This window comes from Poecilia mexicana, unplaced genomic scaffold (assembly GCF_051168715.1).
Source record: "Poecilia mexicana isolate PSO_F unplaced genomic scaffold, ASM5116871v1 scaffold_9, whole genome shotgun sequence".
In the NCBI taxonomy this organism is placed as follows: domain Eukaryota; kingdom Metazoa; phylum Chordata; class Actinopteri; order Cyprinodontiformes; family Poeciliidae; genus Poecilia; species Poecilia mexicana.
In genome coordinates this window covers 7904553-7924478 of record NW_028263378.1, presented here as the reverse complement: position 1 = coordinate 7924478, position 19926 = coordinate 7904553, and the positions used below count along the sequence as shown (strand labels likewise).

The following is a 19926-nucleotide window of genomic DNA, read 5'->3' as shown; positions in this document are numbered from 1 at the left end:
GAAATAACTCTGATAGGCTGGTATTGTAATGGCTAAGAAAGCATATAAAACATTCGATAAAAGAAGGTCAAGAGTTTGACTTTCCTAAATCCGAACCTCAATAAAACAGTTGCATTCAGTCAGAAAACATGCATAAAGAATATTCTGTGTAAACTGAGAAGACGAGTAGTGAAATGAATCTACTAATAAAAAAATAAACTCCTTAAAACACAAATTGTGGCGATTTTCATCAACATCTGTCTGTCTTTACATCTCTCCTCAGGTGGGACTGATATAGTTTCGTGTTTCATGGGCCAAAACCCAACAGTTCCAGTGTACCGGGGCGAGATCCAGTCACGAAACCTGGGAATGGCTGTGGAAGCCTGGAGCACTGAGGGTAAGACGATGCTTGGTGTGGGAGAATCTCCCAGTAAATGAACGCCTTTCCTTTGGACTTCAGTCTAAGTTTAGCAGCTGTTAAATCGTAGGAAAGCTGCAATATTGATAAAAATGAATAGTAAGCACATTTATTGCCCATGAGATGCCCTTGAACTTCTAATTTGCTTTTGGAGCCCGACAACAAACTACATTTTTAAGAAGATTTAATTGGAGGAGAACCTTACATGCATCATAGATTAATAAATTATGAAAGTATATGTCAACTAATAAAAGATAAGGCAGTGTGACATCAACTTTCCCTGGAGAAATGCCATTACAAATAACTGGGAAGCAGTATTTATAATGGCAATGCATCAAAAACAAGTTGTTTTTTTCTTGTAGTAGTTTGTTGGGAGTTTTGAAAGTCCTTTATATTTTTTCATTGATTTTAGCCCATCATTCCCCAGCTCCCTTCTGCAGGCTGTTTCTGCCACCTCAAAGGAAAGTGGACTGAGGGATCATTTGAAGCCGTTCAGCCTGGGATTATTTCAGTCAGTGTTTAAGGCTTTAACCCTTTCCTGCGAGGCGGTCAGGGCTGTGTAGAATCACACAGTGTTCTAGGCGGTGTGTTTGACATATTCTGCCACTGTGCACAACTATTAATCACTGCTCGGTTAAATTTATCTTTAGTGTTTGCTGCAGTGCAAGCTATAAAATGCTATTGATGGAAAAATGTGTTGGTTACCACCAGGTAAGCCAGTTTGGGGCGAGAGCGGTGAACTGGTCTGCCTGAAGCCGATCCCCTGCCAACCCACTCACTTCTGGAATGACGAGAATGGCAGCAAATACCACAAAGCTTACTTTTCCACGTTTCCTGGTAAACACACAATAAACATTCAAATAAGGAAACCCATGTCAGATGATCAGTTGTTTTATGTGACAAATTAGAGTGAGTAATAGTAAAAGTAACGGTTTTGATTGTGGCTGTGCTTTAGGTGTGTGGGCCCATGGAGATTATTGCAAAATCAACCCAAAGACAGGAGGCATCGTCATGCTGGGGAGAAGGTCAGTCGTTTCACCGATTTGCTCACAAAAGATCAATTATAGTAAATATTGAAACCAAGTTTTTTTTTTATCATTGTAGTTTTACTTAATTTCTTTATTTTTTAAGCAATGCAGCTGAAGAGGTTTTTATTTGTATTATATCAGTGATTAAACCAAGTCAAGTTTTGATGCTTTTCCAACTACAGTTTGTATTCAATTCAAGTTATTTAAATAGAACCAATTCAAAGCAAATACAAGACAAACATTTCTAATTCCTATTGAAGGAGATATTTGGTGCAATGCCACTGTCATCACATTCAGTACTAGTTTTAAACTTGTTGTTGTTTATTGGTGCTCACATGGAACCAACAGTGGGAAAAAATGTCAAACGACAAAGTTTTATAAAAAAAAAAAACTTAAATTACAGTTTTTCGTTATGTCAATAAATAACTTTTTTTTATCATAAATTGACAACAATAATCAACACTGTAATTATCCATTTCTAACTATGTGTGAGACATTACATCTGTCGAAATGACTAGACAAATGAACTATTTTGAATTATATATGGAAGGAGCTAGAGGAAAAAAAAACTTTCTTTTAGTTTTGCATATTTCACTTTTTTGCTCTTTCTGGTAGTGGTGTATGTATAACACACATATTGAACCTGTGATTGTACTGCAGCGACGGCACGCTGAATCCCAACGGAGTTCGCTTTGGGAGCTCAGAGATCTACAACATCGGTGAGTTTTAAGGACGGAGCCAAAAAGGAGGGCAAAATCATTGTTATGATAATAATTTAGCTTAGATCCTCTTTTAGTTCTTAGGAGCAAAAAAAAACAAAAAAACAATTGTCTAAGACTGAAATTCTTCCCACCTCCTGTCTCTCATATGCTCTTCTCATTTTTGTTTTTCCATCGTCTTCTTTGCTTTCCTTTCTTGCAGTGGAGGCTTTCGAGGAAGTGTCAGACAGTCTTTGTGTGCCCCAGTACAATGCAGATGGAGAGGAAAGAGTTATTTTGTTCTTAAAGATGGCTCCTAGAAAGCCCTTCCATCCGGAGCTGGTGACAAAGATTAAAGGAGCCATCAGAAAAGCTTTGTCTGCCCGACACATCCCTGCCTTGCTCCTGGAGACAAAAGACATCCCCGTAAGAGATCTTGAATATCAGTCAGATGCGTATAAAACTATCAGAACGTCTTAAAGACAGCAGGAGTCAGCTGCCGCCCGAATGACAGCCTTTGTTTCCCCCTCTTGGCAGTACACCATCAGCGGGAAGAAGGTGGAGGTTGCTGTGAAGCAGATCATTGCTGGTCGGGAGGTTGCACAGAGAGGAGCGTTCTCCAACCCTGACTCACTGGACCTCTACAAGAACATTCCTGAGCTGCAAAACTATTAAGCATACATGACTGAGGAGGAGAGACTCTACAAACGTCAATTTTAGTAAAACTGTCTTGGGTAGAGGGGAGGGACGGTGGAAAACGGAGGTACTCTCGGATTTATGGGTAGAAGAAATGGGAACAAGTGTTTTTAAAATAATAGGGAATTACATCAATGCATAATAAGCTGATGGTACAATGCAGGGAGACTTTACACCATGAGGTACACTGGTCGATAGGCAAGCTTTTAATACTGTCTTTATGCTGCTGCTCATAGTGTGTCAAGCTGTTTAAATAAATGTTAACCGAATTAAACTCTGGGCGTAATGTGATGTGCACAGCAGTGCTTGTGAGTCAGCTTATCCCGTAAAGCTTGCTATGAAAACTTTAAGCGCAGCATTAAGTGTTTGCGTACACAGTTTGATTTTCATCATCCTTTAAAGAATCTCATCTCTCTGCGGTTCTCATCTCTACCCCTGATGCTGCTTCAGAGAAGCTTTAGGAATAAAACCTGGGAAGGTGTGCAGAAAAATACTCATAAAACTTCACTTCATGCCAGCAGATCGTTGTTGTATGGTGTGCATCGCTTTATGTGTGTGTGTGTGTGTGTGTGTGTGTGTGTGTGTGTGTGTGTGTGTGTGTGTATGCATATGCATACCAATAAGACGACTAATGTATATTTTTGGAAGATGAACTTGTGTTTATAATTATGCATTCAAATATAACCGTCTAAACATAACCAAAGGTTGGGATTCTGTTTGGATCTTGCATGAAATGTCAAAGTTTACTCAAGATAATTAGGAATCCTGGATGCCCTCACAGCACTGCCTGCTTTTCACATCTTTATATGGTTGCATTGACATCTTTTCTAACCTCGGTTGGTTCAGTGTTTCTTCCTGTCTGAATACTGTTCTGTTTTACAATGTTGATATGGAAGTGTTCCTGAAGGGAATTCTCTTTCTGTGCATTTGATCTTCATCTCTTATGCCCGTTGTAAAAGCATTCACCTTTTCTCTCTGTCTGTCTCAATATGATCACAAACCTAAATGTATTTTATTGGGATTTTGTTAAAAGATCCATGCAAAGTAGTGCATAAAGTGGACAAAATGATACATGATTTTAAAAAATGTTTTACAAGTATAAATATCCAGTATGTTTGAGATGAAACTTTGTAGCACTGCTTTTTGCTGGAACTGCATCTGGAAGACTTTTGTTGTGCGTTTCTACCAGCTTGGCACCTTTATCGCCAGTTACGTACAAAATAGCCCAAGCTTGGTCAGAATCGATGGAAATCTTGTTGTATTCTCAAATGGATGGGTTTGGGAATCGTCTTATAACTTAAACCATCTGTATTTTCTTGAACTTCAGAACGATGAGGTACTTTCTCTTGATTTAGCGCGTCTGAATCAAGATGTGGTCATGTGACCAAATGTGAAACTTTAATTGGTGCGACTACTTTTGGAAGGTTTAGATCAAAATCGATCTGCATTTCTGTGCATGTACATTTTTTTTTTTTGTTGGCTATTATCTTCAACATCACATGTGTCATAGCTTTTTAAATGTTTCTCTTTTAATAGATGTTTAATTTTTTTACACAGGAAAATTGTATTTATTCAAAACCTTTTTTTTTTTTTTTTTGGTATGGGTTGCAGATCCGACGAATGAACTGAAACAGGTTTGCTTGTTTGTAGCTTTAATGGTCAGTATAAAGGAGAAAATACTGGCAGTCACTGGAAATGTGCCTGACTTACATTTACATTTACATTTCGCATACAGGGAGCATTTTATAAGATTCACATGTTTTCTGATTGTCACAGTGCTCTGTAGTAGGTGGCTTGGTTGCAAGCGTTTTGTGATTTTCTGCTGTTCATCACTAACATCTTTTCAAATTAATTTAATTTTTCACAGGAGTCCTGTAAAATGAACAGTTTCCCCCATACCAATGTTTCATTGACAGTATGTGTGATGTTATTTTGTTCTGTTTTAAATAAATGAATATTGGTTCTTTCATGAACAAAAGGATCAGAGGTTGGACAGCTTCCCATGTTACTACATGCATTGGTGTTTAGGACAGGACTTGTAAAACTAAAGCAAAAAGATTAAAATTATTGTTCTTTATATTACTTCTATTCCATTGTAAGCTCACGTTTAGTTATTTGATTGACCACAGTTTTCTGTGTTCAATGAAAATAAACTGGATTATTATCTGGATAGTTTGCTTTAGCCGAATCAAATTATATGTATTTATAAAGGATACTAAAAAAGAGAGAGATTGACAAAAGTGCTGTATAACAAGAGAATAAGTAAAAACAGACATTACACCATTTTAGACATGACAACAGGAATATTGGTCAGAAATTTGAAGATTTGCTTTCTATGCTGATGTTATAGGAGCTCTAAACTTGACTAAGATGTCAAGGACAAAAAAGGAAGAAAAAGTCCAAGGCATGCAGAACTTTCTTGCTTTTGCACCTTAAGCTAAACCCCAAACACATTTTTCTGTAATTGGGGAATATGTAGAGGTCTAGTTTGACTTTACAGTTGCTTCCCTGTGCATTTGCTAATTAATGCAAGTTTTGGAGTTTTTACCAAGACTTCGACTGTTTGTATCAATATTTTCGGTTTGGTTCCAGTTTATGGTAAATGGAGTATCCCTTGATCACATCAGCAAATCCGATACCGGCTGATTGGTGGTGGTGTTGTTCAAGTTTCCAGTTCATGAGGGAAACTTTGGGATGAAGATGAAAGACAGATGGATTGATCCAGGAAAAGTTTTCTCTGCGTGAGTGTTTGAGTCCTTTCGCGTGGAAGCCACTCATTTTGATCGATGGCTCTTTAAAAAGTAAACTAGGCAGATTTGAAGATCCCTGTAACCTTTATAGGGTAAGTGTGAACGCTCAGACCTGTCAGTCAACATGATTTGGAAAGAAAAAGACAAAAATAGAAAGGATTTGGAAGTCTTGGTTGCTATCATTTTGAAGAAAAAAGGAGTGCAGACAGAGAGAATGATGGGGGGTCTGGATTTCAGAGTTGAGCGCTTTGCGAAAACGGCTGGTGACAAGCTAAAGTGTTTGCCAAATTCACAAATAACCATCAGCGATAAGAACCTTTTTAGCTGTTTTTCTCTCAGTCATATTCATCGGTTAAACCAGAGGACATAACAAAGCAGAAAAATACAACAGTGGCTTCATTTTGTACTTGACTGGTGTGACCTGTTCATTCAGTTTAGATGGTGCTAATCTCAAAAATAAACTGAAACCACTCAGATTAATGACACGACTGTCTGTTGTAACGATTCACACAAAGTTTTGCTTGTGTTGGTTACGTACTAGTCTGTCTGCGTCCAATGCTTTTACTCCCTGCTCCCCAGTTCCCAGCATCATTACCTTTTGTCTCTTCTCTGCAGCCTTTGTGTTTGCTCCTGAGGCCTTTCTTAAAACCCTATTTTTTGCCTCCGCTTCTCTTCTCTCTTTTTCATTCAACCCTTGACCCTGAAATCGATCGCAGAGCAATATCTTGGAGGATTTCAAAAGAATCCACTTTGCAAAGATGCAGCCTGGGCAAAATGGGCAGTTGTTTCCTCCACACGCCGTTTTGCCTTTAATTGCGTAAAATGATTCGGGAAGTCAACGTTGCAAAAATAAATGATTTAAATGTCTGAGTCATCCAGAGGTTTAAACGAGCTGCAAAATAGCTCAAGCCGAGACTGAAGTAAGATTTACTGCCAGTAGTAATGCTTAAAGAAAATTAGATTCAGGGACAGACTTAGACTCTGCCAGCCTAACATGCAGCTATCTTTTAATGAGAATCATTTCACTGTAGCTCTGACTGGACTGTATGTTCAGGGACTGAAAAATTGCATCCCTACAGCATGATACTGCCACCATCAAAAATTAAGACATTTATAAAGTATATATCCTTCAAAATTATCTGCTACTTTTGTTCATCTATTGTTTTAAATCCAAATAACATACATTGATGTTTGTAGTTTTAGCGAGACAATACATTTTTTGACGTCTTTGCAAGACCTCAGATATTAATACCTGCTTTTCTGCATAAAAACAAAAGTGGGTTAGTGATGGTGACAAAAGCATGTAGATTTTTCATATGAATTTTGACATATAACTTAAGAAAACATAAAAAATTGTCCTTCGGGCCTTCATAACGACATTGTTGTAGTTTTTATGTCATGTGGAAGACAACGTTGATACCCCAAATAAACATAAAATATAATTGTCATCTTAATGAAACTGTTCTCAGGAAGTTGGGTGTCACTATTTGCAGCCTGAAACAGAAGGAAGGCAGTTTTAACAGCTAAAAATAAACAAATGCATGCAAACACCTCCATGGTTGTCTTCCTTTATCAAGCTGCTACAGAGGGAAAGCAGAGGGCAACAGAAAACTTCGAAGGGGGAAAGAAAAAGAAAATTAGGCGCAATGGAGGAAGAAAGGACTCCTAATAATCAGCTAGAGACAGGTAAGGCAAGGAGCTTAGAAACTAGAAGTCAAACCAAACAGAAGGCAAAGAAGGGGGAGAGAATTGAAACCGACAGAGATAAAGCTTTTTTCTGAAGTCACACATGTAAGCCACCCAGGCTGAATGCCATGAACATTTTTATAGTCCTCCAATTCCACCTGTCAATCAGTCTCGCTCTCTTTGCTCTGCTGTTTTTTTTTTTTTTTTCTGTGGGATTGCTCAAACGTTGGTGGCTTCCCTCTTTGTCCACACAACCAATTCTCTTCTCTTCACTACTGAAGCATGATTTTTATTACTTGAGTAAAATATGTGTCTTTGCACAAATTCTCTGGTTCAGCTCCAGGAGACATTACTGACTTTCTAATGTTCCCAATTAAATCGCTTGAGGCATTTGGTCTTTCGCAGATGAAAGCCAGGAGATGCATCAGCTGAAAGGTGCCGGAGAAGCTGTCGTGCAGTTTCATCACATGCTGGGATTAGCTCAGCGAAAGTAAAATATGTCTGTTTGGGGGAAAAAAAGCAAAATCATTGCTTGAAGAATTGCACGTGAACATGTCAGCCACAAATGTGAAATTTCCTCCTGGCTCACGGAAACAGCATCAGTTTAAAAGTCACCAACAGAGTTAGGTTAGAGAAAAGCTCAACAATGATCTCAGAATTTTAAAGGGATCATTTAAAGTGGAAGCATTTGTTATTTTATATCTGATTCATACAAACAGTCTCTACAAACATGATTCTCAAACTTAACATCTTTGTAACTCCAGTATCTTTAAACTATTAAAAAAAAAAAACAAAATCAGCTACAGTTGGCTATTTTCTTAGCTTGCTGTGTTATGTCATGGAAGCTGCTCGTTTTGTTCTGTCGCTATTTCCTGTCTTTGGTATTTTTGATGAATTCAAGCCCTTTTCAGGTAGAAGATTCTGCATTTTGCCCATTTGTACTCACTTCCCACCCGTTTCCCACAAACTACTCATAATCTAACACAAGACAGTGTGATTAAATGACTGTAATAATATCTTCCAGCAGGAGGTTGTTCAGACCTAATTTGGATTGATCAGGGGGGGTCAAATTCCTGATCCACCCAGATCTGTCATATTTTATAGAATTCAACTGTATGAATGTTACTGAAGGAGGTACTTGCCCCAAATTTTTAGAACAATCTTGCAAATAAATGTTATTTAAGAAAAAAAAATGCAAATAGCAGGCTTAAAGCTGCTCTTAGACACACACACTATGAAAGATCAGAGAGTTATTAAAGCAAAAAATGATTAATTGATACCGAAAACACCAACCATCACAAGAAGCACCTCTTAACTGCACCTCCCAAAGAAGTTTTTAATCCTTGTGGTTCAGGTGATCAAACAAAGCTTTGTATCTCAACAACTGCTTTGAGTTTGTACACCTGAAATTTCAGCACAGAAATATGGTGCTGTTTGAGTTTTGTCAGAATCGGATCACTGGCTTCGGAGATTTACTGTTTGATTGTGAGACAGATACAGCTGGATGCGTTTGACGCAGACAGATGGAAACACGGATGGATCGATGATTGAGAGGAACATGAGATGGGGAGATAAAACTGGCAGGGTGGGGAAGGACAGAAGGCAGTGTTGCAGAAACTCACCACTGAAAAGGCTTTCTGAGCTAACTGCTACAGAAAGGCGGAAAAATCGAGTTCTGTTGACATCAAAATTCCTTGCAAGCAACTAGAATGAAACTAAATGTACAAAAGAAATTGAGTTTTTTGACTTTTACAAATGTGTCTTTAAATTTAATGATAATCATTTATTTTATTTTTATTTGTAATGCTTCTTCAAGACATCTTGTGTAAACTGCTGAACAGAAGGACACAGAATTGACACAAAAGTTTAATGAAAGCTGAAGAACAATATTCTTTTATTTTGTATTCAGGTTGCCTAAATTGTCAGGTTGAACATCTAGTCAATGCATCTAACATGAAAATGTACAATAAGGGACACACTAAAGGAATTAAGCACTTGCAGGCCGCTTGGTTAGATCCACCTGTTCAAATGCCTGTTAACATAAACAAATCAGTCAATCAGATGGCAGTAACTAAATACATTTGGCATCCAGGCATGACTGGGTTTTAAACTGAACATTAGAACATGGAAGACGGAGGATTTAAGTGACTCTTAACAAGACATGGTGCCAGATGGGCAGTATGAATATTTCACAAACTACTGTCATGAACAAACACCTCTTGGGTTTACAGAAAATTATTTGAAAAGGAGAAAATATCCAGTGAGAAACTATTATGTGGAGAAAAATAACATCTACATACACAAAACATGTGAAACATTGAGGCAGATAGAGGACACTGGGTGCCCTTCATACCAGCTAAGGACATGAAACTGATGCTGTAATTCACACAGGATCTGTGAAATTGGACAATGACAAATAAAAAAAAAAACTTTACCTGTTCTGATGAGTCTTGGTTGTCACTGGGAGGCTCAGAGTTTGCCATAAGCAACATGAACATATGGATAATGCTGGCTTTTATCAACATGTCAGGATGATGTTGGTGTCATAATGTTGTCGAGAATATTTTCTTGGCACAGGTTGGACCTCTAGGTACAAATTAGGCATCTTTTAAAAGCCACATCCAGCCTTTAATCGGCAATGTCCCGACTCTCCAACTTCTTGAATTTGACATTGAGCTCACGGTACTCTTGTGGCCCCGCAGTCAGATCTCAATCAGATGGATCATCTTTGGGATGCCGTGTTGACAGAGATGATCATCATGGAGGGAGAGGAGACAAATCAGAGACAATATGATGCTATCTGGTCAATATGGACTAAAATCTTTTATTTGAAATTGTCAGTTCAACCTTTTATTAGAAAGGTGTGCCTAGTAAAAAGACACAAGAACTCCTTAAACATATAGCATGTTACTTGAGAGAGAGAGAGAGAGAGAGAGAGAGAGAGAGAGAGAGGTAGGTAGATAGATAGATAGATAGATAGATAGATAGATAGATAGATAGATAGATAGATAGATAGATAGATAGATAGATAGATAGATCATGGGAAGTTTAAAGTGGGAACTTTAGATTATTCTGCTGTGAATGCAGAAGATATTGAGCTGTATTTTAAAGCATATTAGAGTGGAGTAAATGAAGCAAGAAAGAGAATTAAAGTTTAATCTGCTCTGCTGAGCTCAATATCCCACTTACGAAAATAAACAAAAAAGATTAAACCCAAAGAAAGAGATTCTTTTTACCTAGGTTTCTGAGAAAAAAGAAAAACTAAGCCAATCAAGACACCTTCCACTACTTATGAATGATCCAGTAAGTCTGTGATTTCTGTTCATTAATTGTATCATAATGATTTTTCCCACGGCCGGGTCTTTTATCTGGATTGATCTGTGTGCTTGACTGCAGAAACACATTCACAGAGAGACACAACAGGTGAAAATAAACGTTTTATGCACACAGGCTCACCTGTAGTTTCCCTTTCTATTTCTGTTGATCAGGGTCAGTGGATTACATGAGGATAAAGTGTGTATGTGTTGTTCACATTTTCACATTCATACACGCGCACGCATAGAAGAAAAAAGCATTATCAGGAGAACTGGATTACACAGGGATAAGGATTGACACTTGATATTGACCCAGAGACTAAACACACACACACACACACACACACACACACACACACACACACACACACACACACACACACACACACACACACACACACACACCTACAGTTTATATTCACCCACCTGCACAAACACAAACCCACCAGACAGTTTACCCATTCAGCATGGCGACAGGTATGTCTCTGCTCTTATCTGCCCTTTCTAATTTGCGGCTGCTCAGACCTTTTTCAGGGTGAATACCCACCACAGGTCTGTTACTAGAACTGTTGTCATCCACTTGCAGAATAATGTTGCTTTGTGACATGACAAGCAGTTGAAACCGTCAAAGAATATCAAGAATTATGCTTTTTGGTCTTTTTCAGTTAAAAACTTATTCATGTCTAAATGGCACATCTATGTCTCAAGGTACAGCTGGATGCAGGTTTAAATCACATAGTTGGAGACTATCGTTGGGTCGTTGACATCCTGGTGTGTCCTCTCCTTCTTTGTCCCCAGTCACGTTATTTCTGGAGCTGCTGTATTACAAGTTGATCTACATGTTTTCTATCCGTTGGTTTGAGTGTGAAAATGCTGAAGCTGCCAACAAAATGTACACAAAGTATCATGTGATCTAGAAAGAAGATGAAAATTCACATTATGTGACGTTACAGCTATAAATGTTAAGGTATGTTAGGAGGAGGATTTCTGTGATAGACACACATGTGGTGTATGAGCGCGATAGGAAAGAAAAACAATACATGGCTTTCAAAAATCATCCAACCCCATCGATATTTCTTTTGGATTGGGATATATAGCTACAAGTTCCCAGTTTAAGTGCCATCAAATTATTTTATCACGTACCAAAACTTCTGTTAACCTCAATTAACTTTGGAGTTTTGTTTAAATGTCCTCCATCTTGCTCTCCCCTGGCTTGTGCATTTCTGTCTGTACGGTTCGCGCAGTGGGAGACTGAAATCAAATTTCCTGGACCACTGGTGTATTCTGTATATTTATTACATCATACGTGTGCACTTTGCTTTTTGCTACAGGTTTTTTTTTTTTTTTTTTTTTGCTTCAGAAGAGCATTTTCTCCTCTTGGTGTTTTATTGATCTCACTAACACAAAAACATGATCCCCATCACTAAAGAAAATCCGGTGCATTTAATGCTTTGAGACTTTTTGCAATAGGCAGAGAAACTACAGGATGATTAGAGGTGTGAGTTTGATGGATGTATTTATTTAAGGCATTGCTGTGGGAAGAGTCTCACCTTGAATTGTGGATCAATCTCAAACTCTATATGAGAGATTAAGGCGGGTTAAGAAAGGCTTTTCTTATCTCAGTAAGTCCTATAAACATATTTATCAACTAAGACAACGCTACTGCAAAAAGAGAATTATTTAAGTGTTTGTAAAACAGAAATGTTCCATATCCATAAAGTCCTAGTGAAATTTTTTCAGTCATTTTATGTATAAAAAAAACTAAATTGGATTTAGGAATTCTAACTTATTCTTTCAAATCTATGATCAGCTGTTTTCTTGTTTCTGTGACGTCCAATTATTACAAAACAGCTAAAGTTTACTCAGAGAAAGGAAAACGGGGAAAAAGACATTTTTGTTTTGTTACTAGTTACCTCACTTAAGCCATCTTACCTCACACATCGAGTTTGTATCTTCAGTGACCTGCTGTGAATTTATCCTCACCCTCCCCCGGCTGGGATTTCACTCAAGGCCATTCACTCCACACATCTTTCCAAAAACTGGGCATAGAAACGAGCCTAATTGGCCCAAAAATAGCCAAGGGGACTAGGTCGCATATAGACGGGCAAAAAAAAAAAGAGAATGGCAGAGGGGCGCTAACAAGAGCCTTTAGAGAAGGTTTAAGGTTTTTACAGGATTTTAATGTTCAACTCCATTGTTTCCATGCCTGAGGGGGAGGGTGTTATGTCTGTCCTCCTTTGCTCGGTGTCACGGATTATAGATTCTTAGTACTGGACTGTAGATGTGCAAAAATAAGGCAAATAAGAAAAGACAAATGTGTAGCTGTTATTAAAAAAACTGAATGCTGCCTTTCAAGCACTAAAACTAACAATAAACTGAACTTCAGAGCCCACAGAAAACAAATTAATGAAATTAAACTAACCTTTTCTCGTATTTTTTCCCCCCAGGTCTAATTCTTGTAGCTATAAAGAGCTCTTTTATTTGACATGAAATGATGGTTTGTTTTAAATTGCACTTAGTTTTTTGATATCATTACCTTTCACCCACCACTGCAGAGCGATTTACCTCATTTTTGTCAACTTCAAACTCGTTTCTTTGGCGCTTTTTATAGGACTGACTCATTGATACAACACAGAGCTCTGCAGAAAATAGCTTAGTGTTCAGAATATATGCATGTGGCAACAGAAAACAAGTCTCTCAATGTTTTCTGTGCCTTCCACAAAACCCTGGCAGTGATTTTACGTCTGGCTTGATTTTGTGTTTTTCTACAATAAGATTTTTTTAATTGCCAATCCATCATATGGTGTTGTGGACTGTTGCAAATCCCCGATGCTTCTAAACACAACTGTTCCAGTGGCTGTTCAGCAGCAGTTGTTGCAGTTTGATGGACAACCAAGTGATTCACTAAGTTTTCCTCCTGCCCTCTTGCCAGCAGTAGAGAAGCCAGGCGGCTGATGGTATTGTAGCTGTAACTATGGGATGAAACTGTCGACGTGTCATCTCATCTCATGTTGTGACAATAACCACAACAGTTTATAATAACTAACACTACACAGGAGTGTTCTGAAGCAGTGCAGTAGAATCATTTGTCTTTTATTTCCTGTGTACAGGAGCAGGAACAGGAAAACATCTGCAGACATATCCATCACATCAGGAGGTAAACAAGTGGATCTACAGACTCCTGTAAACTGCCTCATTGTCGAATACTCACTTTGTCTTAAATCCCACAAAGTCTTGCGTATCACGTTATCATGACTTTTTATCCATTTCTATTCGTTTTATGTATTTATTTCATATTTTGTGTTCTTGTTATCAAGACTTCCTGTCTTATTTTGAAAAGCCCTAACCTCACTTCCTTTTAGTTCTTCGTTCTGTCACACCTGGTCTGCGTTTGCTAATTGTTTATCACCTTTTTTCTCCTTTTGTTTTCTGGGAAGTTTGTTGTTTCTGCGTCTTTCTTGATTTGATGTTCATGTCTACTGGATTTTGGATTCAACATCACTTCAGAGTTTATGTTGCAAAGTAAGCTTATATTTTTTGCTTAGTGTTTAATTAAATATTTTCTTTCTTACTGTAAGAAAATATTTGGATTATGTTACTTAGGTAGCATAACATAATCAAATAAATAAATAAAAATAAAATAATAATAAAAATAGCAAGTTAAGTAATCAAACTATCCACTGTTACTTTAATATTAATTAAATGAAATTCACTACCACTGTATTTTATCAACAGATCACATCATCTATTCTTCAAAATGGTGACCTGGGGAATGGATAAAACCCTGAGAGAGTTTTAAGGTAGGTCCCTTTATACACTTAAATATTTAAACACATTTATTCAAGTGGAGCTTCTGTACCTACTTACTGTCTGCTTTTGGGTCCAGTCTTGCCACTCAGGACAAACTCGGACTCCATTACAGCAAGATGATTGGTGCAGTTCTGCATTGTCTAATTAGGCTTTTGTCCCTGCTAGCTTTAGCTGTCTTGTGTTTCCTTAGATTTCCCCTTAACAATATAAGTTGATCATTTCTACTTAAATTAAAAGTCACGATCCTAATAGTTTTGCACCTGGAATTGAAGCCCAAGATTATGTTTTGTCAAAACTTTCTAGATAAAGTGGTGTATCATATGATATAACCTTTATAAATTGTTTGATAAAATTCTGCCGACTACTTATTGATTAATTTACTGAATCCTGGCTCTGACTAACAGACTGAACTAAGAGACTGGAAGAACTAGATGATGAAATGATCCTGCTGTCAATTTATCCAATCACATCTCATCAGCTCATTAATCAACTAAATTGTTTTCTGCAACAAACAAGCTCTGAAACTACATGCATCTAATTAGAGTGGCAAATGCTTCCTGAAGTCTCCTAACAAAGATTGATGTTGGTGCATCCAGCCCCATGCACCCATGAAGCCGATTTGTATATCTAATTCATTTCTGTGTTGTTTGTGGAAGGTTGTGTTGGAAAGGGTTACATAAATGATTGTGAGTTAAGTTTTGTTGAGAGGGGGAAAATAAAAAAAGTTGGAAATCTTTTACTCCAATTATTTGTTAAATGCTACTTTTCACAAAGAATCTTACCATTTATTTCCATTTTTTCAGGGGATCTATGTGATGATCCCAAACAAAGGAGAGAATCATTGAAGAAGGAAATTGATTACACTTTTGACATTTCACATTTTTTCAATACAAAATCTGCAAAGAGCAGCTTGCTTTTGAATTTTGCCTTCTTGAATCAAGAAGGTTGATTTTATTGTAGCTACTGTACACCTGGAGGTCTTTGGGGTTTGTTTTCAATTGTTAAAGTCATTTGGGCTCTGACTAAATATTTGTCTGCTTTTTTCAACTTAGTCATCATTACAGTTTTATTTACTGCAGTTAAATTGCACAACTGGATTCTGTTTTACTAATTAAGGAGACTTGTAAAGGCAATTGACTGCACTGACTTTTTAAGGGTTTCAGAGTAAGGAGTACGACAGCATGTCTTAAAAATGAAGGCCACCTCAAGCCAATGGGTTGTGCTGTTTTCTGTTGAGATTAACCTTTAGTTGTTTTTCCTTTTACTGTGCTGATTTCCTGCTATACTCTGAAACACAAGTACCCTGCATGTCCCTCAGGTACTTCACAAGGAGTACACACCCGCAAACCCACTCTAGACAAAATGTCCTGTCCCAGGAGTGTGTGTTTCCTGTGGAGTTGGGTTACACCAGGCAGCAACCACACTTCTATACAAATGTTTCCCCCTTACACACATTAATGTTCACTGAATATTCATTGCAAGCTGTTGCACTCCTGGTCTGAGTCCAAATCTTAGCAAGCGTGTGTGTACGTCAGGGTGTGTATGTGTTTAGAATACATGTATAAATTAACTGGTAGACCTATAAATCCTAAATTCCCACACTTTTACCTCATCCATTTTTGTTGTTCCTGATCAAATGAAGAAATTCTAATGAATTTATGATTTTTTATTTTTTTTAAATTCCCAACTATGTTTTACCCAAAATGTCAAAAAGCACTCCAAAAGCACCAATTCTGTCTTGGTATACTGCATCCACATTTTTTTCGTCTTAGCTATTCTTCCTTGTCTGGACACCAATCATGCAACTGTCTGCATATGGCTGCATCTCTGAAGAATTTAAAAGTTAGACAAACCGCAGTTTGTTTGTCATATTATCAATATTTGTGAGTGTGTGTGAGAGACCATCCATGTGTGTCATGAAAAGACCGTCCAGTTGGCTTCAGCTGGCAGCTTGCCTACGTCAGCTGTAGTGGTTTACCAACTCTTACCGAAGGATTAGCAGCTCAAGCTAAGCCTGGCTAGAAGCCTCGTCAGTGCAAACTTGCTGGGTCTACACACCAGTTAGAGCAGTGGAGAGTTTGTTTTACTCCAGCAAATGTTTTGACAAAAATAAATAAATGAACCCAATAACTAACAATTTCTTGAACTTGTTTCTTAAACTTCACAAAGAAACAAAGCTTTAGAAAAATATACACAATAAGTTATCACAATTTTATCCTATTTTGCAAACAATTCAAGCCAGTATTACATTTTATCTGCATTTGAGAGAATTTTTTCTTTTTGATGTGTTTTTTATCTGTTTGCACTCAAAGTTCTTTAACTGCCTTTGGATGTTCCTCTGAAAACAGATGGCATGTGTCTTCAGCGGTGTTGCGTCTTGCATAGTTCTAATCCAACAAACATGTACTTTTCCAATTAAGCCCACTCAAGAAAAAAAAAAGCTGCAAATAGTATCTAAAATCATCTGCAGTACCTGTAGAATAATTTGGCCAATCCAATTGTTCATTTTACACCCCCCTCTATCCAAGTAGTCCTCTGATGAAAGGAAGCCCTTTAAAATTTTGAGTTTCAGTTCATTTCTTTTCATAAATCTTAACTTGTGAGTCGCTGTTCAGTGTAGAATAATAAGTTGAGGACTGACCAGCTTAAATGATTTTGCAGCAGAAATGGTACTGGATCAAAAGCTGTGAATCTGATCCAAACTTCAGCTTCATCAGCCAACTCGCAGGTTGGTTTTTGTAACGGCTACATAAGCTGGTGCCAGGGCAACAGATGCTGAAATTTCAGAAAACAGGATAAAACTGGGTGAAATGAGGCAGGAAATGTCTGTGCTTCCGGACTTTACTCTGTTAAACATTCTCCACAGCTTGTTGTTTTTCTTTCATGAAGCATTTTGTCAATTTCAATTTGTTTGTCGTGTGATACAACACACTTACTCATTTATGGCTATTTAACAGTTCTAATCCCTAAATTTGTACACAGCCACAGTTTTTCTCACGCACTTCAAGCTCACAGCACAACCTCCATTTATATTCTGGTACGTTTTCACACAAACTTTGTACTTTATGGCACATTCCTATGCTGACAGAAATACAGGCTTGTGGCAACTCAGGTTAAATTCAAATAACAAGTTTTCAAACAAATTTTCCAAACTTATTTTTGGCCTTATGGCACCTCTTAGGTTGTTCTTTCTAATTTGGAAAGTATTAAGAACAGCTGCTGGTCTGCAGAAAACATAACACTCTGTCAAACTGACCACAGGAGCCCCTCAGGGTTAAATGTTTAGCCTTTTCTTCTTTTTGTATTTCTAAATTTGTCAAACAGCAGGAAATTAAGTCAGGAGGTGAAGCAACCTTGATTGGATTAAGTAAAAATAAACCAGGATTAGCTTACATGGTGAACTGCTGTGATGAAAGTCTGTCTAATACTTTCAACACATTTCAAAAGTAGATTTTCTTTTTTTTTCTTACAACTTACCAAAAAAAAAAAAAAAACTCCTTGTTTCTCTCCAATTTTAAGGAGAAATGCAAAAAACAAAAAAAGCTCTCAGTGTCACAGGAAATCCCTCTCATGGACTTTTTAATCTCATACCATCTGGAATAAGACATCGCTTCATCAGACCAAGAATGACCAACATGTGCCAATGCTTTGTTCTACTGGCAGTCAGGCTGTTCTTTGTCTCTTGTTCTGTGCCGTTTTCCCATTTTTGTTAAACAATCATGATTTTGTTTCAACGCATCTTTAAAAAAAATAAGTAAAAATTCCAAAAAGTAATTTGCTTGAGCTTATGCTGCAGGTTACGATTGTCTTCAACACTGAAAATGCAGGAGACAACAATTTAATGAGTGGTTAGAAGTTCTTTGCCACTTTAAAAAGGTACTAAATCTAATAGGGACACTTTCTCCCTCATCTATATGGATTTTAAGACATCCATAACTGGTAGAGCTCATTGAATGAGCCAACGCTGTGCCCCATTTCCAACATGCACAATTTTGTCCATGTCGATTTGCCCAAGTGTGTTTTGATTTCAAGGAATGCTAAAGAGCAGCATGTTTTCCTTGCATTAAGATGTAATATTGTACTGGAAACTTAGAAAAACTTCCCTCTTTGACATGAATCAGTTATAGGGTTATGGCAAAAGCCCTTTTTGTCTGTTTATGCAAACTACATGTATCTAAATTGTAGTTTTTTGGGGGGAATTTCAGATACTAGTTTGCGGCTGCATGATGGCATGTAAAATATGTTGGATGTTTATCCTACAAAAATGAAACGCCTTTTTAAAGGAACTTTTAAATTCCAATCAAAATGCTCTCCAATGCAAGAGGTCTCTTTGATGAAATGGACAAAAGCAAAATAAAAACTGAAATTAGGGGAACATCTGGCAGATTGTACCTTGTTTTCTTCAACTGCCTGATGAGTTGTGACCAGATGCCACGGTAACGGCAGACACCAGCACCTCGTTAGGCCCTCGTTAAACTCGTCAAGTCCCTGCTCGTTACATTTCCGATAATGAGGCTGCTTGGAGGTGACTGAGAGGATGAGGCAGCAAAGTATCACGTGCTTACACATGACCCTTTAAACCTCGGGGAGGAGGAAGGACTGAGGAGGGTCACCAAAGCAAAATTCATCTCCAGTTCTCCTGGTCAGGGTCTAAAAAGTTAATTTGTTGACATTAATAGTTTCTGCACTGTAGAAAATACCACCTTTATTCTTCTGTAGGACCCAAAACCTTATTATTCTCTGGTAAGTTGTCATTCCTGTTTTTGAAATCTTCTTTGTAGAGGTTTCACCATGATTGGACTCACTTAAGCTGCTAAATTAGAGGTTTTGAAAAGTTTCATTGCTAATAGTTTAACATTGATGTCACACAAGACCAACAGCAATACAATTTCACTTTCACTCTATGTTTGAAGCTCAAAAGCTATTTATAATGCAAAGACATCATACAATGCATAGTTTCAGCTATTTAAACAATTGGTAAAGTTCTGAAATTTTCAATGGAGTTATATTTTAGGAAAAACTCAACAGAACTGTGTTTAACTGCTAAGATATTTATAGTACAGAAGATAAAACATTGATAAAAATCAAATTCATATACCAATTGCTTAGTATGCTGGGTTTGCCATGGTTTAGGGATGCTTTGCTGCAGCAGGACTTTGGATCACAGAATCTGCCATAAATTTGACTGAGCATCAGGGGATTCTGGAGAAAAATGGGAGACTATCTGCAAAAACTACTTTTCAGACTGAAGTAAAGCTGGATCCAGCAACATGACGGCGAACAGACGAGTAAATCCACCAAGGACTCACTGAAAATGAAGAAACTGAGTGAGGGAGCAATTCAGAGCCCATTAATAATTCTCTGAACACTGCAAAAAAAAAAAAAAAAAAAAAAAAAGTCAAAGCTGAAAGAGCAGTGTGGGAAAATGGTGTTCATGTTGTCTTTGAATACACTAATCATTAAACCTGAAAAAAATAATTCGAGGAAAGTAGCAAAAGCTTTAGTATCTTGCAGTTCCCTTGAAGGCAGGTTGCGTAAATCACTCAA

At 37.5% G+C, this 19926-nt stretch overlaps 2 protein-coding genes across 2 annotated transcripts in view; both read left to right on the top strand.

Moving 5' to 3' along the window:
• aacs (acetoacetyl-CoA synthetase) overlaps window positions 1-4800 on the top strand; it is a 39814-nt gene extending 35014 nt beyond the window's left edge. Inside the window, exons 13-18 of the mRNA XM_088008709.1 lie at window positions 263-376; window positions 1109-1234; window positions 1353-1422; window positions 2086-2144; window positions 2347-2549; window positions 2661-4800. Coding sequence (XP_087864835.1) covers window positions 263-376; window positions 1109-1234; window positions 1353-1422; window positions 2086-2144; window positions 2347-2549; window positions 2661-2798 — 710 coding nt within the window. The 3' untranslated portion in view covers window positions 2799-4800. The remainder of the gene's footprint in view (window positions 1-262; window positions 377-1108; window positions 1235-1352; window positions 1423-2085; window positions 2145-2346; window positions 2550-2660) is intronic.
• Window positions 4801-13952: 9152 nt separating this feature from the next.
• LOC106918276 (transmembrane protein 132C-like) overlaps window positions 13953-19926 on the top strand; it is a 151639-nt gene continuing 145665 nt past the window's right edge. Inside the window, exons 1-2 of the mRNA XM_088008706.1 lie at window positions 13953-14091; window positions 14305-14369. The gene's annotated coding sequence lies outside the window, so the exon portion shown is untranslated. The remainder of the gene's footprint in view (window positions 14092-14304; window positions 14370-19926) is intronic.